We start from the raw sequence: 27,225 nt of genomic DNA on the forward strand, positions 1-27,225 counted from the left end.
GGTACTATCGTATGCTTCTGTTTTATTATTTTCATTCATGTCTTCATTCTCTTTACTTACTTTTCTAATTCCCATGCCCCTACCCTAGTAAGTGGTATACTCGTCAAAGCTGGTCTCTGACAACCCAAAGGGTCTGCTCCACTTGGCTCTAAGTCCTTCCACTGGGGAATAGGAGTTCTGTGCTGACAGCCACTGTCAGTAGAATGCTGCGAACCTGGTATCTCCACAACCCAGGAGCCTAAGAATAACCTCAGTCTCTAGGCTCTACTGGGCACTCATCTCAGATCCTCAGAAGGTGCCAGGCAGAGAGAGCTCTGTCACTGCCAGGCCTTGGGCATCTGAATGTGGCCCTCTAAACTAAATTGTTAGTTTCTAAAAACAGGTTAACTGCTCACTGCTCATGACTACAGATATCATCCAAGGGTTTGGGTTCAGTCTATGATCCCTGAGTGTAGATATTTTCTCTGGCTACCTCATTACTCTCTGTGTTCATCCACAGCCGAGGAGTTGATCATGCTCAGATCTCTGGGTCTTTCACACACCAGCTGTCCTGTCTTCTTTCCCGAGTAAACTTAAGACTCAGATATTTATCTCCTTGAGCCCAGACAGCTTCTGTTTCCTCTTTTCTAATCTCTCCCATTGCCATTAGTGTAGCCCCACCCAGTCATACGGCCTCTTAGCTGGTTTGCCTACATTTTGTATAGATCCCTCCAGTTCATCCTACACCAGTCCTGCTGGTCACAGACATGATTCTCCAGATGTAGCCCATGGAGCTCTGGGATTGGTGGCAGAACACAAGATATGCTCATCAAATACTGATTAATGCGTGTTATGCCAACAAATTGGTGTTTAAAGGGGGCCCTAGGAATATGTATTTTTAGCAAGACAGCCGGATGCTTCTTAGACATGGGGCATTTGCAAAGCCTCTTTTCTACAGGACTACATTTATGTTTCTTAGTATGATGGAAAGTAGGGTTTTGTCTCCTGCTGAAAAAAAAATACAATTTTAGAACGAACTTTATTTGGGCGTGGCTTCATTACTTCCAGCGTTTGCAGATGTGACGGCCAGCACGCTGGGGTCTTTACCTGCGGTGAATCCTGAAGCTCTAAGTAGCTCTGTGAGCAGTCTTGTGAGGCTAGCTTTAATTCCCACACTGTTATCTTGATGTTCTGGTATGGAGGAGCCTCGATGATCCAAGTGCAGGTGGAAAGTGGGCGTCTGATGTTCGACAAGTGAGGTGAGGAAGAATTTTGTGGGGTCACAGTTGCAAAATGTGTCCCCCCACAAGGCACTGAAGAGAGGAGAAAGAAAAAGGTAGGTCATTTAATCATGTCTAATTATACATAACAGCTTTAAAATCTTGCTCTAGTCCAGGCCACAGGAAGTAATTTTATTATTCCTTTAAGGATTTGAGTGTATGTCCTGGTGATGCGGGGCTGCAATCCCAGCTCCTTGCAAGTGTGAGGCAGGAGGATGAAGTTCAAGACTGGCCTGGCAGCTTAGTGAGACTCCGTTAAGGAAAAGGAAAAGGAGAGAGCAGGGAATGTGGCCCACACGTATTCAATAATCCTCTAAAGTTGTCATCAGTTTAGATGAAATAAGCATGCATTCTTTGCATTTCACAATTTGTCAAAATACTTACTGTCCACAAAGGTATATGTTGCATTAAATCCTTCTCTGTTATGAGCTATGTCAGAGACAAACTGAACCGTAAGGAAGTTGCTAGACGAGATAAAAGGGGCAAGTATTTGGTCACCACACAATCTTCCACCTAAATCTGCTGCCATGGTCCTGCCATCTGCTATCTGGAAGAGAAAGCAGTTCATAGTTCATTATTAATAGAGGAATTGTTGTTTTTCATTGCAGCTACCATAGGTCAATACTAAGCATCTTTATATCAGTGCTCTTACAGACGGCCTTGATTTAGATTGATACTACCATAATGACTTTCAGTAAAAATCCAGTATGATGCCAAACGGACATTTTTCTTCTAGGAAAAGTAAAATAGAATTTAAAGAACTATGGCTGTGAACTTATCAGGCCCATTACTAATATCTCTGATGCCCATATTATTCCTAGAGGCCCTTCCTGAGGCTTCCTGAATGAGGAAGCTCTTATTTCTCTTCTTAACTCTACTCTCAAGATGTCACCTAGAGGTTGCTGCCAAAACAAAGTGAGACCAGGACCTGCCTAACTACTTTCTACCCTCTTGAGACAAAGGCCATGGCCAATGACAACAGCTGTCAAGGCCTAACGGAATGGGCTTTCCTCCCACCTCAGATCTCATGGGTTTCCTTTCTGGCTATCTGCTTCTCTGACTCCTTGAACATCCCAGGTTTAGTCTTGCTTCATAGCTGTAGCATCTGCCTTCCTTTGCTGGATCACTCTTCCCTGTATCTGCCGAGCCTTTCCTGTAGTTCCTTCAGGTCCTCGCCCCCTATATCACCCACTGGGTTCCCAGACTTTAACAGTGTGTAAGGCATAAATGATGTCTCATCAATACCTAGGAAATGCTCTAATTCTCCCTCCACTAGCACCTGCCTTGGTTTGCTTTATCTTATTACACCAGAGTACCATAGAAGAGGGCATTTATAAACAAATAAGTTGATTGGTAACAGTTCCGGAGGTTGAGAAGTCTTTAGAATTCCAGGACTGCCTCTGATGAGGACCTTCCTACCTTCTGACTTAAAAGCATCATCTGAAGAGACAGCAGGAGCATGCCAGATCTGCAACAGCTTCCTCTTTTATGGAGTCATTCACCCCATCCTACGAACCCCACTCTCATGACTTCATCTAACCCAGTTATATCTCAAAGCTCCCCGGACACCATGAGCATGTGAATCCGAGGCTTCTGCTTCTAACACACCAACTAGAACGATGTTCACACCACAGTACACACTTCCCTAAAATGTTCTCTCCAAGTCTCCCCTATCTCAATCAATAAACAGCTCTAGGCTAAACCTGAGTCCTGCCCAACTCTTCTCCATTCCCATCACAACCATACCTGCTTCTTTCCACCTTCTAAATATATCAGCATCAACACCACGTCACCCTGTGCCTCCAGAACGTGGCTTACAAATCAGCTGCACAGAGCACCCACGCAGGTCTCTACCAGGCTGCCCAGGTATTGCTGACCTAGATTTATGCTCTTGTTCTTCCTGTAAAGCTACGTTTGCACAGAATGCAGTCTTCACTCTTTACCAACAAAGATGCTACACCTCCTCTCACATCCCTCCCGCAACTGTCTCTGGCAGTCTCCTCCCTCAGTGATATAGTCTTGAGGGATTTCTAGCCATGGAGCCTCCTCAGAGAGGGCATGCCCACACAGTGTGGCCCTCCTCCAGTATCATCCCATTGTATTTTCCTGTAACCTACTTATTGCTTATCTGCTTTCCCTGGGCTCCCACTCTGCAAGGATGTGAGTTCCCCAAGAAAGGTACGGAGCTCTGCTCAGAAGTGTTTCCAGCACCGAGAACCACGCATGCCTCTTACAGCCTTTTACAGACACTGAAAGAAATAGTGATGACCTGGATGTTCCTCAAACACCTTATTTAAAAACAAAGTAGGCTTTACTTTTTATTTATATTTCAGTAATCTTGATTGTACTTTAATAACAAACTTCTGTGTTTGTGTAGCTCCAGATCTGAGCTCGTAACAGAACCACATCAGATCCGAGATCTTAGAGCAGTGCTTCCCTGGCATTATTTCTTATAGAGATAGAGGATTTCAAAATTAAATGTTAAATAAACTGACCACTAGATGGCACTGTCTCCTCTATCTATATGAACATAACTTCAATTCATGCAGAATGTTAAAAAAGAGGGATTCTGTAATCTAACACCCTCGATTTCCAGAAGAGAAGAGTTACAAGTTTAGGACAATGTACTTTTTCTGATAAAGGAAGTTTCATTACACCCACTGTGGTCCTCATGATCATTGCAAGCTTTTTCACTTCTGTATCACGTGCCTGGCTTGTGTTGGGTCTCGAGTGTAGAGAGAGGCATAAAAACACTCTCTACCTTCAAGGTGTTCATTGACCAGTGAGAGGGGCCAAAAATAAATATAAGCATATGTGCATATATGTGTCTATGTATCTCTCCATATACATATATTTACAAATGGGAAAATGCCAAAAAAGGAACAAAGAAAGATGAAAATAAATATGTCAAATAAAATAAGGGAAATATATACTGTAAAAGAAAGAAGTGTGTTGGATATAAGAGAATCAGGAAAAACCCATCCATTTCATGCCAAGGAGCTTGAGTCTCACTCTACAAGAGCAGACGTGGGTTTTAAATAGAGACAAGTAAATATGAAGGGAAGGACGAGGGAGAAGCCACAGTTGGGTGGAAGGCGGCCCTGTACTGGCAGGACATTCATTCAGTTACTGTTTAAATGAGAGTTTCCCAGCTGATTGGAGATACAGAGTTACACTTGGCATGGCTCCTAGAGTCCTGTGCAATCAAGCCTGACATTCTTTCTATCTTTTTTTCTGTTCTCTGACAACACCAAATCCCCACTATGTGGGACCCTGCCCAATACTGGGGCAGGAACTGCACGTCTATGGTGCCTTGAGTAATAATCCACTCACACCTTGCTCCCTAGAATCCTTTGTTTCCTGGTATCACTGTGACAAAATGCCTACAAAAATCAACTCGAGAGAAAAAAGATCTACTTTGTCTCTCACTCTCAGTCCAGTCATGACTAATCTCTGTAGCAACTTAGTTACAGCACTCTCTTGTCTGGGGCCTGTGCTTCCATAAAGCAAGGTGGCAGAAGGACATACTGGAGGCGGCTGTGATGCAGAGAGAAAGGAGGGCTTGGGGCTCAAGTGATGGAGGTGGGTCTTGTATCTTATCTGTTGCTTTCATTGGTTAACTAATAAAGAAAACTGCTTGGCCTGATAGGACAGAAAATTAGGTAGGTGGAGTAGACAGAACAGAATGCTGGGAAAAAGAAGCTGAGTCAGGCAGTTGCCATGATTCTCCTACTCCAGACAAATGCAGGTTAAGATCTTCCCTGGTAAGCCACCTCATGGGCTACACAGATTATTAGAAATGGGTTAGATCAATATGTAAGAGCTAGCCAATAAGAGGCTGGAACTAATGGGCCAAGCAGTGCTAAAGAATACAGTTTCTGTGTAATTATTTTGGGTATAAAGCTAGCCATGTGGGTGGCCGGGTGCCAGGAACGTAGCCCGCAGCTCCTATTACAACATTCAAGTATCGTTGCAAAGGGCAGTGTCCTCAGTCACCTACGTTCCTAATGAGTCTCAATGTTGGCAGCCATGCCTACTTAACCATTGGCTTTGGTGAGACATTCAAGACCCAGGCTATCATAGTAATAGTACTTAATCTTTATGGTATAATCTGGTTTGCATACTATCTATTGAGCTGAGTCAACTTAGCTTCCATAGAGTGCTATTTTATTGCAACATTAATGTGATTGGCTGCCTCATGTTCCTGCTGCCATGGCTTTTTCATCATGATGGGATATGATTTCAAAGCCTGCTCTGGAATGAACTGTTCCTTTTTTTTTTTTTTTATTTGCACAGACCTAGCTCTAATGGAGACATCTCAAAGTTTCACATTCCCAGTGCTTTCCTTCTGTCTGCCAGTTACTGGGAAAGCTGCCAGTGGGTGAAACTGCTCTCCAGAAATGGAAAAGAAGAATAGCCGTAAAGAGAACTTATTGTAATAAATAAAAAATAAATAAATGACTTAAGATTTCATTTTGAAACTAGCAAACAACAATTCCTTTCGATGCTGCTATTTCTGTCAAAATGACTTTCGGAAATTCATATGGTCACAAGTTCTTATGTATCACCAAATCACACTCACAGAAACCAATTTACCTCCTTGCAGGACCTATGATACATGAGTTAAGTTCCTACTCTTTGGATGAATCACTTTTTAAAATATTCATTAATTATAGTGTATTGTGTGCCCCCCTCTGATGTATGTCTACAAATATAGGTATGTGCAGGCCACAGAATGCCAAGGGCCACTTTTCACTATGGATTCAGGTTTATGAAGCAAGTGCCTTCACCTGTTGAAGCATCACCTGTTGAAGCATCTTGCCCCCCCCCCTTATTTTGGGTATTTCTAAGAAAAGGAAATGGAAGTAAATTGGTTAATGGCACAATGTACACCCTAATACATGCTGTTTTTATTCTCAAAATAGCCTTGCAAAGTAGCTACTGTTGTATGATTATTTTAAGTTAAATAAAGTGATAAGGAATCAGGTTGACTAATAATTTAGTCTGGTAACAAAACTAGGTTTGAGTGAACCTACACTCTGCCTTCAGATCCTTTACTCTTCGGTAACCTAGGGAAGCTGGTTTTAAAAAAACATCTTAAGCTTTTCTGGCTACTTGGGTCTCATTTTAGAGAAGTATTGAGTTTGAACTGACACACAGCATCCCGCACTTTGTTCTCCTCTAATTCCTCATGAACTCCTTTGAGTTGACTGGCTTCTATCCCAATGTCTTATTATAATGGTTCTCATCCAGCAGATTGACTTTCTTCATTACAGCCATTTTTGGCCTGTGACCTGACACTTAGGAGCTCTGTCCACCCACATGCCACTTGGACAAGCATTTTCCCTTGACTTCAATGCACTGTGATTGCCTGTCACACGCTTTCCCCTATCATCTGCTCTGTTCCCTTCATCCTCTGTTCTCCTGCTGCACCTCTGAGTACCAGTCCTAGAACAGAATGGGATCATGGCTGTCTAGCTTCACGCTGTCTAAGGAAGTGTGATTCTTTGAACTTTTTAGAAAGCTTTGGATGCCGTCTGCATACATAGAAGAAACAGACCAAATAAGGGGTGTTTCTTTTTGGACTTCAGGTGTCAGTTATATTAGGCTTGCCAAGTTCTTTTGACTCTCTCACTACATATGTCCAATCTTCCTGTAGACACTGAACAAGACAGAGCTGAATCTTGAATGCTAGAAGTCACTTAAAGTTTGAGTCATGATAACAAACATGAACTCAAACAGGAAACTGGCATCTGTAATATACACTGAAGCCACTGAGAGCAGCAGTGCTCCCATTTTGAAGTCTGAGGGATGGCCAGCTGGAGCTCCTTGCTTTAGAGCAGACTTTCCGTGTAGTCATCTTACCTGCACGTAATCATAGTAGCATCTCCCATCTGCCGTCCCTCTCTCCAGAGAGAAATTACTGAAGGTGAGTTCAATGAGCTTGTTTGCGGGTGCAGTTATGTACCAGATGCAGTTTAGCTCCCGGTCATACTTTCCGTCTGAGTCCAAGTCCGGAGAGACAAAGGTGCCCTTGTCCTCTGTCAGGTATCCGCCACAGCCTTGCAGTGGTCCTGTGAAAACAAAGACACATCCCGTGCAAAGGGACAAAATGACCTCAGCTTCCACACGGAAGGGCTTTGAAAAGGGGAGGCTACATTCTCTGCCACGATTTGCAAACATTAATCCAGACCTTGACAGGCAAGTATGTGTGTTTCTCAAATTTTCTTGGCTCCTTGCTTATTGTGGTTGTTTGAAAGAAAATAGCCCCCAAAGGGAGTAGCACTATTAGGAGGCGTGGCCTTGTTACAGGAAGTGTGTCACTGTGGAGGCAGACTTTGAGGCCTACAACTTCCTGTTTCCTACAAACCAAGATGTAGGACACTCAGCTACTTCTGCAGCTACGTGTCTGCCTACACGCCACCACGTCACACCATAATGATAACGAACTAAATCTCTGAAAGTGTGAGCCACCCCATTAAATGTTTCTCTTTGTAAGAGTTGCCATGGTAATGGTTTCTCAACAGAAACCCTAACTAAAGCACTGGTTCTCCTTTTATCCCCAGCACCCAGTGGTGTCGCCTCCTTTTCAGCATGTACAGATCCCTGAGAGTGAGCAACCATGTTGAGGCACACGCATGTGCCTCTTTGGAACTCTTTGTGTGATTTGTTCAGACTTTTCCCCACCTTGAAGAACCCAGTTTTGTGTAAACTGGGTATTTTGCATAATAAGCCAGTGGAAACGTTCACTTGCCTGACTTTCAAGTTCTACTTTTGTGAACGCTGCCAAAACTGAAAATTGAATTTATGAAGATTTGCCCAACATGTCTAAGAAAATTACCTCCCAACCGGGTTTTCATTTAAATAGTCTGACAGAAAGAGGCCGAGAGGAGGCAGCTTGCTCTGTGGTCTAGCTTACATTAAACTGCCTTCCAAAACCAAGTCCTGCCGAGACTGAAGAACAGAAAACTCCATGAAAGAAACATTATCTACATTGAAACTCAACAGTTAGTACTGCACAATGAAATTACAGAAGACAGAATACTCTAATGATGCCTGTACGTCTACTGTGGGAAGAATAGAAACAAAATCCTCTGGATTTAGGTTCTGCCTATTCCGTAGCCTAACGGGGATTTCAGAGATGACACAGGGAGAACATAAAATGAAGAAAAACTTACTGAAAATTTCTAAAGAATTAAGCTCAAAGTCATCACATAAAAATAACATTAAATTAGCGTTCTAATTAATGTCTTATCACTTGCACTAGACATAAACACATCTTTCTTTGTCGCGGGCCTTCTATTTATCTCATTCCAACTGTTTATCTACATCAGGGAAAAGATTAACCGCCACATTAGGGGGCCTTAAGATGCTTTTGGACTTGATGAGACATAGAAAGAATGGTAGTCCTCCTCGACATCAGCCACAGAGTAGAGAGGCTGTGAAGAGGGACTTTCAGCACAGGTGCGTGCCTTGCAAGCCAGGCTGCCGTGTCCACAGCTTCTGTGCCAGAAAAAGCTGGAGAGTGTTTGCGCAGTCAGGTGTTCCCTGGAGTCGAAATGTTTCCAAAGACCCGATCCCTAATATGGCCACTCTAGTATACAGGCCAAAATGAGTCTGAAACACAGCCCTGCACATAGTCACACTGTGTGCTATTGGTGGTCAGCTCATGAAACATGCCTGAAAAACACACACACAAAAAAACTGGAGCTTGGACAGCTGTTATTCAGTCGTGGGCTGTTACATAAGGAGACCAGTTAAACTCACTGGCTTGCATAGCAGGGAATAACAATTACATTATTAATGAAATGGAAAATGCATGGTTATTTAATATTTCCTTAATATTCGAGGAAGTACACTTCAGATTAAAGTCCATTAGAAGTAATAACATATAACTAATTATGATAATTATGATACAGTGAGAGGAATGGTAGATGCCCTAAAAGGGAAAGGATAAAACTAATTTTGTAAGAAGTCGTCAACAGCTACTGTGAGGATAGAGACGCTCCAGTGCCGTATTCAACTCAGGCCTTAAGGATGCACGGAATAAGAACCTGCCGGAATAGGACCGAGATCGTTTGCTCTGGCCTGAAAGACGCTCATTATCCAATATTAAATGAACAATATGTGTAGGGAGGCACAATTCAATATTAAATGAACAGTATGTGTATGAAGGCACAATTCTGTTCTGAAAACCATGCAGCAGATGAAGGTTCATCCCAAGGCTCAAGACTAAGGCATGAAAAGCCTTTGATTTCTTTCCTGTGGATGGTGGGGATCCACTTGAAGCCTTTTTATGTAAGATTTGTTTTTATTCTTATTTATTGTATGTGTGAGAGAATACCATCTGCCTGTGAGAGCCTGTCAAGGCCACGGGAGGAATGCAGAGTTAGATTTCTTGAAGCTGGAGATATCAGCTCTGTGAGCTGCTCTCTGGGTGTTGTGAATGAGCTTGAATCCTCTAGACAAGTGGTAATCACTAAACCTGTCAGCCATCTACAGCTCCTTGAAGGGCTTTTGATCAGGGAAGTAGTAGGATCATTTGATCTGGTAGTAGCATCTTACATTAAGGGAGCATTGACTAGAGGGGATGCCAGCTTTAGTTATAGGCAACAGACATCTCGATGGCTAACTACACAGTATCACTGTAATAACAGCAAACACACACACACATACACACATAAACATATATATATATATACACACATCCATACACATACACACATACAAATATATACACACAATACACATATATACACATATACATACATACACATACACAACATGCAAACAAGCTAATACATACACATATACACAGAGAGAACTTGTTTGAATTACCAAGCTATTGTAAAGCACAGAATTCATAAAATACAGAGAACAAGTAAGACAGAAAGCTAACATTACTTAATATTAAACAATATTACCGGTCAGATAACCCTGACTAAAATCGCCAAGTAACTGAAAGAAAAAATGATATTATATGGGTGGGTAGCATTTTGTAGTGTTCTGGAAATGATAATTGTAGAAAATGCCCCATTTTAGTATTTAACCATAGTGCAGCTTCTCCATGCTTCAGATTCTCCTAAGGTACGTGGGAACACAAGTGTGCTTGACTTTGGGAGAATGTAAACAGAATCCTCACAAAATGAGAATGCAATGTCAAAAACTGCTATAGCCACATTGCTGTGTCCAAATATCTATAGAAACATAACATAATAGGATCTGTGACTATGGAAGAGTCCCCACATATTAAAATATCTGTATTTTCTGTATTGACATTTTGAAGTTCCTTTTCTTCTGATAAAGACATCATGACATTGTTCTTCTTAGACATCTCCCATCCACCATCTTTTCTACCGTTTAGAAAGTGCTTATCCACCAGCACCTGTCTGAGCCACTTTGATGGCACACCCTGTACCCAGGAACAAATGTCACTCATTTGTAAGTTGAATTTACAAATAAAACTTAAATAGAACTTATCTATAAGTTGGAGAAACTTAACTCAAAAGAGCTATTTCTTCAGAGAAAGAAAATGTTTGAGGGGAAAAAACCCTGCTGGAGATATAAACCCAATTCAGCAGAGAGATTCCAGCCAGATCTACTTAATTAAGTCAGTAACTGAATCCTGAATGATTAGACTTCAGGTGAAGCACAAGGCAGCATCAGTCTGATAAGAGAAGAAATAGCTGCCCTATCTAGGAGAATCATCTTAGAGGCTCCAGTGGAGGGAGACGACTTATTAAGGAGTTATTTTGAGGACTAACATTTTTGTGACTGACAATTTCCTGAGGTCTTTGGGATGCTATCTCCCTGTCTCTGGACTCTTGCTGCTCGAGAGGTTAGTGACCTACTGCACTTCAGATGATGATCGCCCTGACTTCAGCATATTCCTGCTGCCCAGCGCCATCTGTGCCTGGAGGTGGTGGTCAAACATCTCTGGAAGCCTCACACCAAATGCCTCTAAAAACCGGTGCCCCAGTGAGACAGAGCATGCCATGGTGGCTTCTCGTCAACAACGGGGGCTTGAGTTTCACAGTCACAGTTTGCAGTAAAGCTCACTGTGACCTTCACAGCATCAGTATCGACTGATCCAGGGTTGTGAACTCACTTGAGAATTCAATGAGATTTCTGATGGTTGAGCTTATTTCTCTAAAAGGATTTCATTGGATACCGCACAATGTAACAATTAAAAACTCACAGAAAACTAGGATTAGACAGGAAATTTCTCAGTTTGATAAAGAACAACTTATACGTATTAGCACAACTTATACCTATTAGCAAACTTTTAAAAAATTGAGTGTGCGTGTGCGTGTGCGTGTGTGTGTGTACTTGTCTATGCCCATGGAGGCCAGAGACTAATGTCCAGTGTCTTTTGCAGTGTTCTTCATGTTAGATTTTGAGATAGAGTCTCTCACTGAGCCTGGAGCTTGCTTGATTCCCCTGTAGACTTAGACCCATATACAAAGGGGGCTTGGTGGGGAAAATGAAGCATCTGCTGTTGTTCACTTCTTGCTCTATGCATGAAGATAAATTTGTACGAGCTGTTCTTGGTCTGTAGGTGCCGGACCAGCTTAAGGGCAGTAAAGCAACAGATAGGTAATGTAATCTATATGGTAAAGGCTAAAATAATAACAGATCATGTCTGCAATAACAGAAGAAGAGTGATTAAAAAGAAGCAAAGGAAAGGAGCTATGCCTGCCACCAAGCCTGAAGACTGGGGTTCAATCCCTAGTACAGGGAGAGAACTCCTGCCAAGTTCTCCTCTGATGTCCTATAACATCCACTGTGACACTCCATCCCCAAACATATGCACACACACAAGTGAAAAATAAAATGCAATAAATAAGTTTGAAAACAAGAAAGGATGGTTGCGGGAAAAGCCGAAAAGAGCACAAAGGTGGAGTGAAATCTGATATGTAATTTCATTGCACACAAACATGTTAGATGTTAAATTCCCCAATGGGAAGAAAAAGCCAAAGAGCAAATACACTCTACAGGATAGAGCAAGGTTGGAAGTAAAAGGGTCAACAAATATGTCATGCAAATATATGTACACATACATAATTAGAGTTCTTAATCAAATGCCTTTTGGGTCCAAAAGAAAGCTATGCATATTATTCTAAATCAGAAAAAATGGATATTATTATTAAAATGTTTTCAAACGTTATTGCATAATGAAACAAGTTAATATTCCAGGAGGATACAGTGGCTTTAGGCATGACTGTTCTTTATAGAATGTATGGATCCCAGTGAGTGCCTTTCTCCACCTCCCAAGATAAACCTACTAGTTAGAGCTGGGGATTCCTGGCTTGTCAAATGAGTACGGAGGATATTCTGGTTTAATCAATGTCACAACCCTAAGGAGGAGTGTTACCATTTTATAAATTAGAAAAACAAGACAGAGTAGTTAAACACATTGTCCAACTTGTTAAAATTATAAGCTGACTCTGATACTCCAAAGCTGACATATAATTCAGGACTGCCATTTTCACAGGCAGACTTATCACACTGAGTTTACAAGGAGTTGATAATTTCTGTTTGAGTGTATCGAGTAAAGGCTTGCTAACCTCACCATTGTATCCTTGAAATCACTGCCTACAAAATAAGTAGCAAGGAAATATCATTAAAAAAATGAAGGAATACAGAGAACACAAATAGTTATTAGATAGATCGCTGCTTTCTAATATAGGTTTAGAGAATTTTTATAGTTAAATCTATTTATTGATTTATACAGGTGTTGCCTTATTATAAAAATACATGAATATGCATATGTACATTCACATACACACACGCATATATATATATATATATATATATATATATATATATATATATCAGTGAAATGACTTTTTAGTCCTAAGTCTTAGCCTATTTTTAAAGCCAATTTTTCTGACTTTCATACCATATCTTACTACATATTTCAGCAGGACAGCAGTAGAAATTTCATCAAAAGATACAAAATAATGACTGTATAAGTCTATCTAACGGGTAGTCTCATAGTAGTGAACAACAAATGATGCCAGGTCTATAACTTAAGGGATCTGTTCTCTGGGCACTGGGGCAGTATATCAGTAGGTAGAACACATTCGTTAACTTGTAGAATTCAGTACATACTAATGAGCATACTCCCTATTTAAATGAAATATAATTTTACTGAATATTGACAATTATTAAGTAGAAATTTTTTAAAAAGGAAAATATTCTGTTTAAAGAAAAGCAAGATTAATAGTGATATATTACTGAGATGTCATAAAATAGATGATGATATAAGAGGTGAAATTTATAAAAGAAAATCCAGTGACCAATAATTTCATAATAATAGTTTAAATAAGGAAATGGAATTTTTGTTTTCATTAATGTGTTATTTTGTACTAAGTATATAGTTGGTTTTTTAACTTTCACTGCCCTGATGTTGTTACTTGATAGTGACAGAGATCAATACCCTTCCTTTCAGAACTTGCCAAGTGTCCTTGATAAGTCACTTAATTCCCTTGTGACTTAGTTTCCCCACTTTTAAACTTGACTATTTGACAAGTGTACCAATCAGGGTTACATCATCAGAATAAAATATCTAAATTCCTTCATTTATTTCAGAACCTTGGGGTTGAGAAATGTTACTAATTGGAGCCCATAATTAGAAGCTACTAGTTTTTGCCATACAGGTTTATTATCTTTTATTACAATATAGATATATTCCCTATATCTGTATTTAACCATGCTAGGGCTTCACCCTTTATGCCATGCAAAGCCAGCAGGACAGATGAGACATTTTCCTATCCACACCAAAAATGTGGCTTTTACAACATATATTCATATCTACAAAATACATATACTTGCCATATTTACAATTATATAATAAATTGCATAAACTATATTTAAATTATAAATTTGTTCTTTATATAAATTTTAAATAAGTCATGTGAATTTAAATGTTACATTTATAATATAGATTATATAAAATGTGACTATGAATGAAAATATATAAAGGTTAAATACTATTTATGTTATAAATATGCCATATACAAATATATAACTGTTCTATGTGGTAGTATTGTATAGTAATAATAAAACCTAAATGTTCTATTCAGAACTAGCATCCTATGATTTTAAAGCAGATAGAATCAAATGAGATGATAAACACAGCTTGGTCTCTAAAGAAACATCTGGCTTATTTGCTCGAGGACAGGAAACCCTATCCTTTTAGACTGGGGGCAAATGTAGACATTAAGGGGACAAGGAGGAGGGATACTTGATTGTGTATGATACTGGAATAAGTCCATTAAGATCTTTCTTTGCTTGATCCTGTCGCCTACAAGGTTTTGATGAGCTATGCAATAGCTGGTTTCTTTATTCCATCCACGCATTCTAAGCTAAGCAAATATTCTTTCAGTGAGTCCCTAAAGAATAAGCTGCAGATAACCCTGTGTTTAGCCTTATCCTCAGGGGACAGGTAATCAACAGTGAAACCAGGCAGGCTTGCAAGGGGCAGAAACAGGCTTAGTCTAGTTTTCTTTAAACGGGTTACAGTTTCAGCTGTTCTCATTCTCAGACTTCATAAAAGGAAGCAAATGACATTAGGAAACCAGACAAATAGCATCCCCTGGTTGCCTTCAAGTCATACCCCACCATTACTTCCTGGAGAGTTATGAGTAGTGATTTATCAAATTATTCAACTGATAACCCAGCTATCTGACTGCAGCTGTGCTTCTAGAAGTCAGGGCAGCAGCAGCCTGTCTCTAGCTCCTCAGAGGCGCCTAGAGAAGCACACACATGATTTTAATGTCAGTGAATATTTGAAAGTGCATTCTTTTATTATCAGGCTACACCATTTTAGGATGCCTCTCAGAGTTTAAACTTGACACCACAACTGGGAAGGATAAATATAATTAGAAATAGAATTCTCAAGTGTGCATTTGAGAGTCTTGCCATTTGCTGAGATCTTATTTTTCATTCCCATAATCCCTAACACTCTACAACCTCTGTTTTTCATAACCCCTTTTAGAAATCATAATTTTTTATTCTCTCACCTTCTTTCTACCCCTCCCACTGTCTTCTCTTTTAACACATTTGAGAGATGTTTTCCAAGAGTATGATAACAGGTCCAGAGCCCAAGCTCATTTCACTCAATATTGAGTCAGATCCAGTATCTCCAGAACTGGATGAAAGGTATTCCCTTCTCTTTCCTGTAAAATAGCTCAACTCTATGTATCGTGAATCAATTTTGAGAGTAAATAGGTATAATATATAATATCAGTCACACATAAATGTAATTTCAAAATAGGCATAATTTATTCACTTATTCTTCAGTTCATTCACACAGCCACTGTTGATGGAGTAATACTTATTTATGTCTGAGTCCTCTACGCTACCTTAGGATTTAATTAGAATTTAACTTCTGATTTGATTTAAGTTATAAAATATACTTTAAGACAGCTATAATATGTTCCAGGAACTAATCTACTTTACCTCTAATAGATTCTTAAAAAATAGAAAGTGATAATATTTCCAGCTAATCTTCTTTAGTAGATGAAAATTGAGCATAGAGAGGTTAGGGCTTCTCAAAAGCTCCATCGCAGGCAGTCATGATGAGTCACCTGCATCCCGGGTACTCAAATCCTGGCACACAGCTCTTTCCCTTAGGCCATGTTCCTGCCTTCACCGACCTGTGATTCATTCTGTCCTTGCCGGACATGTGTTTTTGTATTCATGCCTTTCTCTCACCCTGAGTTTGCCCTTAATGCTGCCTGATTCATGTCTGCATGACTAACAAGCCAGGTGAAGGAAGACAGATAGTGATCCCCATTCTCAGCATATTGGCTTCAATCCACAGGAGGCACAGAGGTTAAAGATGTGTTCCTGACCTCATTACAGATGGTTGTGAATCACCATGTGGTTGCTGGGAATTGAACCCAGGACCTTTGGAAGAGCAGGCAATGCTCTTGTATACATAATAAATAAATAATTTTTAAAAAGCATATAAGCAGTCAGTTTTCTAGAAAAGACATTGTATGCTTTTTTTTGTTGTTAAAAAAAAAAAAAGATGTGTTTCTGGTCACTGAGGTCCCTGATGTAGCTTTTTTTTTTTCCCCCAGGGGCAGCGATTTATCTCCCTGGATTGCAGGAAGTCCTAACTGTCTCTTGGGCTTTTCTTGATTTCAATGCCCAAAAATCCTTTTGGGCCAAGTTTAGTACTGTATATTAGAACTGTGCTGAAGTGATACAAAATGCATTCTGGGAGGGGGAATGGGAGCTAGGATGATGGCTGAGTGGGTAAAGTGCTTGCTGGGCACCTAATATTGCATGTAGATGCTGGGCTGACAAGGTGGCCCATCTGGAATCACAGCCCTTGGGAAGATGGATTCTAAAACAAGGCCGTAGCTTTACGAGCTACACTGGAAAGCTATGGGTCAACTGGGAGATCTTGCCTCAATGTAAAAGGTAAAGAGTGATTGACGCGCAGTCCTGCCTCAATCTTGGGTCTCCATATGCACACACATGTAGATATGCATCCTACATGCATACCCCACACACATACATACAAACTACTAAAGAAAAGAAAGAAGAAAAACAAAGTGACAATGGAACCGAAAGTACACACCTAGCTCTGGGCCTAGAAGATATGTGTTAACATAATGAGTGGTCATGAAAGACTTAACGACATCATGACAGACTCAGCGAGACACTTGGACATAAGGGCAACAGAGTAAGGCATGGAGGCATGAGCTGTAAAAACATATGTTCAAAGATAAAGTGTTTTATTTTTGACATGTGAAAGTTGGCCATGGGCTGAAGTGAGCTCTGTTGGCAAAGGAGAGGCTAAGACTAAGCTAGCCGAGAGTGTTAGGAAAAAGCAGAGTGCTTTCATTGTGAGTTCTGCCCTGTAGAGCTGACATACATCATCTAAACCCACAGACCGGCTGGTATCTCAGAGGCATTGATGATCTGAAAAAAAGATGAACACTTGGTCTAGAAAAAAATGCTCATCTTTTTAGAGAATTTCATTTTCCTGGATCCTGGGAGCTCAGCACAATCATTTCTCTGACTCCCCTTCTTTCAGTTACCCATGTTATGTTGGCACTCATGGGAAATGCAAGAAAAGTTTATGTCATGGTTAGGTGCCAGCTCCTGGTGTCAGCTTTGCCTTCATCTATCGCCACACTTGAGCAATAATTCCACAAAGGAAGGAGAAACAACTTCAGCCTCCATGTACTAACTACCCACTGCGGGTAGTTCCCCCAAATTTCCTCAGTCAATGAGAAACACAAATGTACTAAATGCACAGGGAGATATGCACTGACTGTCACATAAGCACATAAGCTGATTTTTACTGAATTTTGAAGAGTCAAAGCAGATGTGCATAAATAATCGTCAACTGTGTAATCTAAACAGCAAAGCCGTGAAAGCTGCACTTAGCGATCTAGTTGAGATAAAACTAAACAGAAATGTCAAGGGCTACAGTGCTCTCCTCTTTACATGAGGTATTTACCAGGGAAGGGGCTGTTTTCCAGGCAGATGGATAGCTTGAGAAGTGAGCAGCCAGTCTGGTCCACCATCTGTCTCCTTATAGAAAAGACGGGAGGGTTTAACTGGATGAAGGGGAAGAGGAAGGTGGAGGCGACTAGCTGAGGCTGACTTTGCACTTTTTAGTTTTTGCGAAGTCTGTAATAAATGGATTCTGGAAACCCTAGAACTGCAGTGACATTTGTTACTCCTTTTCCTTGCCATGCAAACGATCAACAAAACTGTAACTTATTTAGACTGGCCAGGACACGTAGTTGTGTGAGCTAGAAAGCTTTGTAAAAAAAATTACAATACTCAAATTCTCACTGAAAAGTGCAATTAATAATTAAATTATTGCTTGAATGTCTTCAAGTGAACAATGGCATTTATACAGATGGGAAAGTAGTAAAATTTTCACATGAGGCACAGGGGCATCCCAGGACGTGAGATCCTTCATGCAAAAATAAGATATCTAAAGGAAAGTGGGTTTTTCCTTTCAAATAGTCTATAGTGTTTTATATACCGCTTCACCTATTCTATTCTAGGAAGGCTACAGCCTGTGTCTTGTGAGTCTTGCTTTCAAGTTGTCATGAAAGCTGAAAAGGGTAAGCGGCAAAGCGCCTTTCTGATACAAGTATCACAATGTCTACTCTTTATGAGGAGCTTAAAAACATCAACGTTTGTCTGATCATTCCCCTCCTGGAAAGCGTTATTGGGGCTGGGAGATGGCTCAATAGTCAAGATCTCTTGCTGCTCAGTCATAAAACCTGAGAGCCAGAGTTTGCCTGACAGCACCCACAAAGTGCAGCTCACAGACATCCATAACTGCAGCTCCAAGTACCTTTTTCTGGTCTCTGAGGACATCTGCACACACATCTGCATGTATACTCATGCAGACACATGCATATAGACACACATAAATAAATAAAAAATCGTTAAAAATGAATTCAGAAAAGTGTGACATAGAAAATGTAATGAAGTTAAGCTCTGTTTTTGTGCCACAGAGATGGAGGTAAAATCGGCCATGGGCAAAGAGAAAACCCTGGGAAAAGAGCCCAGGTGATTTATTGTGGGAAAGTTCTCCTGTCTTTTTTTTTAATGTTCTCGGAGAATGGGATTTGCTTGAGGATTGGTTAGATCTCAGAACATTGGTTACACCAATATTCAAGGAAAAAAATCAAAATACTTCCATGAGTCCAATAAAAATTGCACAGTTATGCAATTAGTATAAGCAGAGAACTGGCTATGTTAAAAAGCTGGCATTCCTGTGCTAATCTTAGGCAGATTATTATCTTTCATATACAGTGGCAATAAACTGGGCTTTTGTTTTCAGTTTATCCTCACCGTTAGCCATCCTGCCATCTCACAATGACTCTGAGACCACCCTCTCCATCCCAAATGTCTTTTCAACCATCTCTTAAATATCTCTACTTCAGTACCTGACAAGCCCACCAGCCCTAAATATGGCAAACTGAATACAGCATTCTTCATGACTAAGAATAGACTTAGGTACCACCTGAGTAGACTTACATAACATCATCATCCAACGAGTTGCCCTTAAGACCGCATCTTCAACTTGCACTCCCTCGTAATGTCCCACCAAGCTCCTAATGCTACATTTCAGATGCATTTGGCTTTCTAAAGACTTTTAGTATTTCAATTTTTTCTTTACCTACATTCCCACTTGTGCTAGTTAGACCCTCGGCCATTTCCCACCAGGACTTCTGTCCTAAGCTCCTATTTCCTTAGGTTGTTAGGTTCTTGAAGCATTCCTTTTTTATAGCCATAAGATCATTCCATACATTCGCAAGACTCTTTACCACTCTACGTGTAAAGCAGCCATTGTCAATGAGGCCTTCTAGCTGGGCTTCTTCTGTGTTTAAATGAAAATCAGCTGGGATTAACTGGGAGGAAAAAAAATTAAACAAAGAAGAAACATAGAAATAACAAGAAAAAGACTTTCATGCCTCAAATGCTCACCTAGTGTCTCCCTGAAACTTATTTTCCAGCCTTTTGCTGTTTGAGAAGAATCCGTCTTGAATAGCAGGGTCAGGCTGTTACTGGAGCTCTTAAGATCCCGTGGAATCGTGGAACCACAGAATTTTCCAAAGGACCTATTTCCAATGCTAGGACCGTCGAAAACCGCCAGGTAGTCATTGTCGCAAAGCGGGGAGGGAGCCACTTCAAAATCACTGAACCTGTGAAGTACACTTGGTTATTTCTCATGTCCTCTTTTGTGTGCCTATTAAATTGTACCTGTAGTTCTTATAAAATTAAATAAAAACAAAAAAGAGACTGACAACACAGCACTCAAGCTTCATTTGGAAAGAAATCTTATAAACAAGGTGTATTCAAATATGAAGCCACTATTTGTTGGGTAACTGTAATATACCAATAACTGTGATGGGACCTGAGGATGTACAGATGAATACAATACAATTCTGCATTTTAAGACAATCAAGACCTAGGTTCAAGTGAGGTCAGTTTTTAGATAATTTTTATCCTTTCACAATCCCATACATAAATAATACACTTTGATCATATCTCCCCATTATTCTCTCAACCACCTCTCTCCAACTGACTCCCTTCCTGTTTCTAACAATCATCTCACTGCTTCCATGTGCTTTATTGATGTGTTCTGTAGCATTTAACTAGAATTGCTTGCGTAATTATGGACAGGGTGTTATTCCTTAAACAAGGGCTAGTTACTAGTGGCTACAGCTTCAAGGAACACGACTCCTTCCACAGCTCCTAAGATTGAGTGTTGACAAGCTGGCCTATGTTATCACCCTAATAACATGCAAGGTTTTGAGTTTCACCTAAACTACTCCTCCCTTCGATTTTTCTTGTGATATTTGGTAAGTGGCACTGCTGTCTCATTCTTTACTTATGTGAAAAATACTGAGACAAATGAAAGAAATTCTGGTTTATATAGCTCGATTGTGGTTCTTCCAGCCTCTTGTTTCCTTCTTCTAAAACGAAGTTTATAGAAACACCAATGCAACAATGTGTGTGATACAGCTAAATTACGGCATCTGGTATACAGCATGTCCTCAGTAAAATTATGTTATGATTTTATAAAACAAGAACATGAAATAATTTTGGTTTGAAAAATACGCAGCAGAGGTAATAAAGAATGAACTAAATTCTGTTATGTCACTGGACTGATCTAACAAGAAATTCACACATAGCTCCCTGGGTGGATCACTGGAGGCTCCCAGCACAGCCGCTGGCCTGCCTTCCGAGCACTGGGTAGGGATAACTAACTGCATGCGCACACACTGAAGTCTGGTGTGGTCATAGGACGTACCCTGGCTACAGGAATGTTAGCAGAGGTTAAGGCCTTGCTTGTTTTGATATACAGTCTTTCTGCAGCAGAGAAAATCACAGGAGCAAAATAAGAGTAAAGCTCCCATCTGCCCTGGACACTAAGTGAGCACAGTTGGCCAAGCATCTTGTCAGCTACACTGAAACCACTCATACCAAAGAGAAGTAACGTGCTAAACCAGTGTGCCTTGGCTGCTTGCTACCACATCCAACCTTCCTGACAAATCTATCCTGACTTTTCCTCTGATGGCCTTAGTTAGTATTTTATTCCAGGCCTGTGTTTCGACATTTTTGTTTGTTTGTTTGTTTTTGGTTTTCCTTTGTTTTTGAGTCAGGGTCCTGGGACTCCTGATGTAGACCAGGCTGGCCTTGAACTCACAGAGATCCAACCTGCCTCTGCCTCCTAAGTGCTTTGAAAATGATTCCTAGATACCCAAAAAGGGAAGACTTTATATGTGCCTTTATTTTTGAACCATACTATAGGCTTATTTCTGCTTTCTCAATAATTTCTGCTAGCAGATTTAATGAACATATGACAATATGAAATAATTCTGAAATAGAAAATAGCTAAATATTTCCTTTTTATAAGCATTAAAATAACCTAAGTCTTTCCCTAAAGAATTTTGGCTAGTCAGATAAGTGTTTTCAAACTGATGATGAAGGTCCAGACCCCCCCCCTCAAAAATCCTGATCCCTTTCATCAAATGTAATATTTACTGTTTTCTTTAGAGAATATTATTTCAGAACAAGAGAAAGACCATTTCTAATGACATTTTTTTGTTTTTAATTGTTATTTTTGATATATTTGATTTTATTGTGTATGTATAGAAAATACATTTATTTTTACAAAAGAAAAATCTAAAAAGAATGACAAAATCTGAGTTTTCAGGGGCACCCAAATCTGTTTTGACTTTCAACCCCAAAGCACAGAGAAAACTCTTAGAAAAGTCCATTTTTTCCATGTGTGTCCAGCACGTTTTCAAAGCCCGTGTATATACTGTTTTACTAGCATATACACCTTTGCAATCTCTGTAGCAGTATCTGTTTTATAGAATTAAAACTACTAGATGTGCACTGTAAATAATTTTCCAAAAATAAAGAAAAACTTGTGACCATTGATCTCCAGGGTCAGGCAGGAAATGAAAACATGTATGTACTTATGTTTTATATACATATTATGTCTCTGTAAACGATGATCTCGAAGTTTCTCCTCCAAATTCTTATGTTGAAATCTTAACTCTAGGTTGCCAGTGTTGTGAAGTAGGGGCTCTTGGAGGAGACTGGATTATGAGGGTTCAGTCTTTGTGAGTGGGATTGGTGTGCTTATGAACGAGTTCTGAGAATGCCGCCCCAACCCTCCATCGCTGAAGGACAACTCTGGCAGAGCTAGGAGAGATTTCCTTCTGTGAACCAGGAAGTAGATTAGACCATCTGATGCTGAAACTGCCTGTCTTGAGCCTCCCAGACTCCACTATGAGAATTTTGTTGCACCTAAGTCATTTATCTGCACGTTGTTATGGCAACCTGTGCATCCTGTACATGTAAGAAACGCACACTAGCACAAGCAGCCTAGACAAGCTGTACCTGTTCTGCCATTCTGGGGTGATCAATCCCTTCTCTGGTCTCTTCCTCACAGTAGTCTGGCAGCTTGTGTTCCTTTAACCCTAAAACTTGCAGGGCCTTTATCCCTAAGGCACATTTTCTCCACAAAGAATTTCAGGTGGGATTGACATGTTTTTCCTTCACGGTCCCCACCTATAAACCACTTCCTTTTCATGGAGTTAAAACACTCTGATGAGTCATGCCTTACACTTCATGGACCCAACAGACATATAAGATGCTGAAAGTAAGCTTCGGAGTTCATAATAATCAGGAAAGAATTTATCAGTGACAAATCGGGGACAGATGAGTAATCATTGTCCCAGCTTGTCAAGCTTCTGTGTGAAACTCTGTATTGCCCAGCGAAAGTCTAATTTTTAGATTTCCTATCTCATGCTGAAAATTTCAGCTTTCAGTGAAATTGAAGAGCTGGACATCAACCATCCTAAAAGAAAGAAGTCTAGCACGTTATCCCTCTGGACAATGGAGGCTCCATCCTTTTCATCAGTCTCACTTGGAATAAGGAGAATCGGAGAGATAATTTACTAGTGATGTAATATATCCACATAAAGCAACAGCTTGGAGTCGCTTTAATTCATAAATAAAAACAAATTTTATGGGATAAAATTTATCTTTAAGAGACAAAAGGTGGTAGAATTACTCAGGACGTGGGTTTGGGAGGACACCAGACATGGGGTCCAATTTTCACTCTTCATTTAAGTATGTGTTGCTTTGGGGAAGTTGTGTGACCTTTATAAGACACACATATAAGTGTGCTTTCGTATTTATCATGACGGTTTTAACAGCACAAAAAAACATCTGAGGAAAGAGTTGAACAAAGCTTCTTGTGTATAATAAATGTTGAACAAATGGCAAACCATTTTTCCTAGTCCTTCGTACCCTCTTTCATGTTAAGGAAACAACCATTATAGGAAGCTCCGTCAAACTGTTAAGAAATTACAAGGAGTGTTTTAACTGGCCAAGCTCCCTTTTTAACCTCAATCCGCACTGGATTAGGCCTTGTAGGCTTTCCTGCCATATGGGATCTTTCTACCTTTCTCCAAATTCCAGCTAGGCCACTATGAGAACTCATGGGCTCCATCACTAAGGTAGCTTTTCTGGGAGCAAAGGCGAAAGGATTTTCTCAAGGCAAATCTGTCTCACATACCTAAGCAGAATCACTTTGTTGCTGCTAACGCTGATGCTGTAGACACAGTAGACGTCGTTGGGGTATCTGGAGTAGAAGGAAGGACTGCTAAGGACCCCGTAGGATTTATTGTAGGTCCCACCACAGGCTGTAATAGAAGACAAGCAAATGAACAGATAATAATTATTACTTATAACATGGGCAAATCTTTTGGGGGGAATAGTCTAAGCTATTGTTTGCTGCCCCCTAAAAGAGTTCATATTAATTGTTCTTCAGGTGACCTTAATCTCCTTCATTGTGTTTATGAATAATTTTGAATTTCCCAGACAGGAGAAAAAGGAGAGAAATGTAGAAGAACATTTAAAGCATTTGGAGGGAAATAAGTCTAAGTAAAAGAAAAACAAAAACCAGAATGAAAGCAACAAGAAAGACTATTTTTTTTTTAATATGTTGGGATATCTGTCCCGTCACTCTAAATGACAGATTGACAGAGAGATGGTGTGGCAACTGGATTCTCAAATAAGGCAGGAAGACCCCAGGTGCGCTCTGTTCATACGGGAAGACTGCAATGTAGAAATCCAAATGAACACAGATTCAGAGCCTCTGTGTGAGGGATAAAATGTTATAGGTGAAATGCTAGAAGTCAGCTACCTCTGTGGGTCAAATGCCTCACTCTTAGGGTCTACAGATTGGTATTTAGTTGTGAAATTAGGAAAGCTTACTGTTGCCCATATTTGTGGTATTTGTCTTTGATAAGCGTGATAATATTTGGTCCACTCTAACTCCAGCCGTTAACAGCCCATAGCCCTTTGTTATACCCAGCAGTCAACAATACAATCACCACAAAATATAATGACGTACCATTATAACTAATAAGGCATTGTTTTTACATGGATTGTATCCAGCCAGGTTCAGATGTTCCCACCTAATGGTGGTATTCCCATGAGCATGCTTATTTGTTTTAGAATTCTAAAATTACATGAAGTTTGTATATTTTGATGATGTTTCTATGGTTACCAATGAACACACTCCACTAACATATCATCAAGATTAGATACAATTTGTGGCTTGCTATTTAAGGCTTTTGTTTATTTGGTTTGGCTTCAACTCTGCCCATTTGCAGGGCAAATTTTTTTCTGTGCCAAAAGGCTTCATACATTCTGACTTCTGGATATAGCAGCCACAAATTAAATGTCATATTGGTAGTAACTGCTTTATTTCACTCAGTGTCAATTACATGATCTCTGGAAGCTTATCAGTGGCTGAACAACTTCTCCACACACTACCAAGGTTTGAAGCCAGTAGCAGCAACATTCTTTAAGTGATACTTAAAGGGGGATTGAACTGTGCTCACTGTACTTTAGGAAAATAAGGAGTAAATGAGCAGAATATATATATCAGTGTCTTAATTCTCCAAAGTAGTAGTTAAGAATAAAACAAATCTTCTTCTTCATCCAAGGCCATGAGAGAATATGTGTTCTATTAGATTGATGCAATCAGGCATAGCAAACATCAGAGATCATCCTTTCTGACGTCAGCTGCTGAGAACAAGCTATGAGATTCTTTTCATGTGTGAGTCATGTTCTCTGTAGATGGGCAAATTGCTTTATTTGAAGATAAACTACCTTATTTCTTCCCATTAGTCATTCATGTGGCCAAGCAAAGACAAAACAAACCCAGGAACAGTTTTGTGTGCTGGTTTTACTGAATGACTGTGTAAGATAAGATAATGCTACAATTATTTTCAGAGGGTAATTTTAGCTAAAATTCAGGAGACATGCCTATTATATATATAGATATATATAATCTAATATATATTAATTTATGCGTATATGTGTGTGTACTTGTATGAATGTGCGTTACTTATCACACAGAGGACGAAAGAGGACATTGTGAGCTGCTGTGTGAGTGCTGGGAACCAAATCGAAGTCTGAAAGAGCAGCTAGTGCTTTTAGCTACAGAGCCATCTCTACAGTCCCTAATGGTTTATTTTCAAGGGAAAATATCTCCTTTTTTATCCTGTACCTAATTGATAATTTTTTGCATTAATGTCTCTGAATTTTTAGTTTGGTGACATATGATGAATCATAAAACCTTCTTATGTGAATAACAGCAGAAAATTATTCCAAACAATAACAGTAGGGTTACTCACAGGTGACTCTGTAGGAAATCTTGAACCCTAAGTCTGTGGCATATGCATTAGAATAGAAGTTGAGTGACACTGGGCCAGCCACGGTGAGGGGATGCAGGGCTTCAGAACCGCACAGAGTCACAAGAGGAGTGGAGGAGAGGTTGTGGCCTTTGATGATGTGCAAGCCATCATGATCACAGTTCCCAGTGATGGCTGAGCGATCTGCACAGAACAAAGAATGACCAACATCAGAAAGAAATGCTGTAGACAAGTGATGTTATAAACAGGCGAAATACAACAGTTCTGTAACTGATCCAGAAATTATAACCAAATTTAAGAGGTGGTTTCCTATATCAATATATAACTTCATTTCCAGATGAAATAATATTTGTCCAAGAGACAAACACGGACAGAAAAGAGAAAGCAGGTAGAACTCTATAGGAAATAAAATCAGTTGTTACTCAGAGTTTTCTTCCTCTACAGAACCATTCCTTTTACCTAGGGATCATAAAACCAGAGGCAACTTGCCTCCAAGGGGAAATAAAATATCTGAAGACTTTTTTTTTTCCTGCCACACTAGAGAATGAGATAGAGGCCAGGGAAGCTGTTAAGCAGGCTTTAACACACCTGGGACCATTCCCATACTCTAAGCCTTTCTGTCACAAAAAGAAAAAAGAAAACAACAAAAACAAAATTCCACCCCCAAATCAACGCAACCCCGAATGTCAACAGTGCTGCTCTTGAGAGAGACTTAGAGAGACTTTACACAGGGAAGTAAAGATAAGGTTGGCCACAAACAGAACCTGAGAAATTCCTTGATGCTTCCTGACAGCCCTTTCCAATAAATCACACAACTATCAATTGTAGGGCTTTGAAGATTATAAATTGGCACCAACATTGTCTTCTAATTTAAAGCAAAGGAGGCTCAAGCCTTCAACCTTACTGTTTATCTACCAACAGCCCTTTCCCTAGAGTTGGGAGATCAGCAGAGAAGTGCATGTTCTTAGGAACCTCTTCCCACGGAGGAATCAGAACTTGGGAGGTGAAGATCACAGAACACAGGTGAAAGGAAGTCCCATGGTGCTCGTTCACGAAAGCAGAGCAGACCCCAAACTTATTCACTCATATCGATAGAGTGCCTCTTCAGACTCAGAATTGCTTATCTCTCTGGATCGTTTTTAATGGATGTCTAATTGTAGGTGTGTATGTTTACACGCATGTATGTAGAATATAAATGCAAATGAATGAATTAAAAGTTATGC

At 40.0% G+C, this 27,225-nt stretch overlaps 1 protein-coding gene across 1 annotated transcript in view; it reads right to left on the reverse strand.

Moving 5' to 3' along the window:
- Cubn (cubilin) overlaps positions 1–27,225 on the reverse strand; it is a 204,836-nt gene that overhangs the window by 9,867 nt on the left and 167,744 nt on the right. Inside the window, exons 57-62 of the mRNA XM_005354631.1 lie at positions 25,985–26,185; positions 23,854–23,980; positions 19,740–19,957; positions 7,125–7,333; positions 1,644–1,806; positions 1,087–1,292 (exon numbers count right to left, since the gene is read on the reverse strand). Of these exons, the coding sequence (XP_005354688.1) occupies positions 1,087–1,292; positions 1,644–1,806; positions 7,125–7,333; positions 19,740–19,957; positions 23,854–23,980; positions 25,985–26,185 (1,124 nt within the window). The remainder of the gene's footprint in view (positions 1–1,086; positions 1,293–1,643; positions 1,807–7,124; positions 7,334–19,739; positions 19,958–23,853; positions 23,981–25,984; positions 26,186–27,225) is intronic.

Source organism: Microtus ochrogaster, chromosome 16 (genome assembly GCF_000317375.1).
Source record: "Microtus ochrogaster isolate Prairie Vole_2 chromosome 16, MicOch1.0, whole genome shotgun sequence".
Taxonomy (NCBI): Eukaryota; Metazoa; Chordata; class Mammalia; order Rodentia; family Cricetidae; genus Microtus; species Microtus ochrogaster.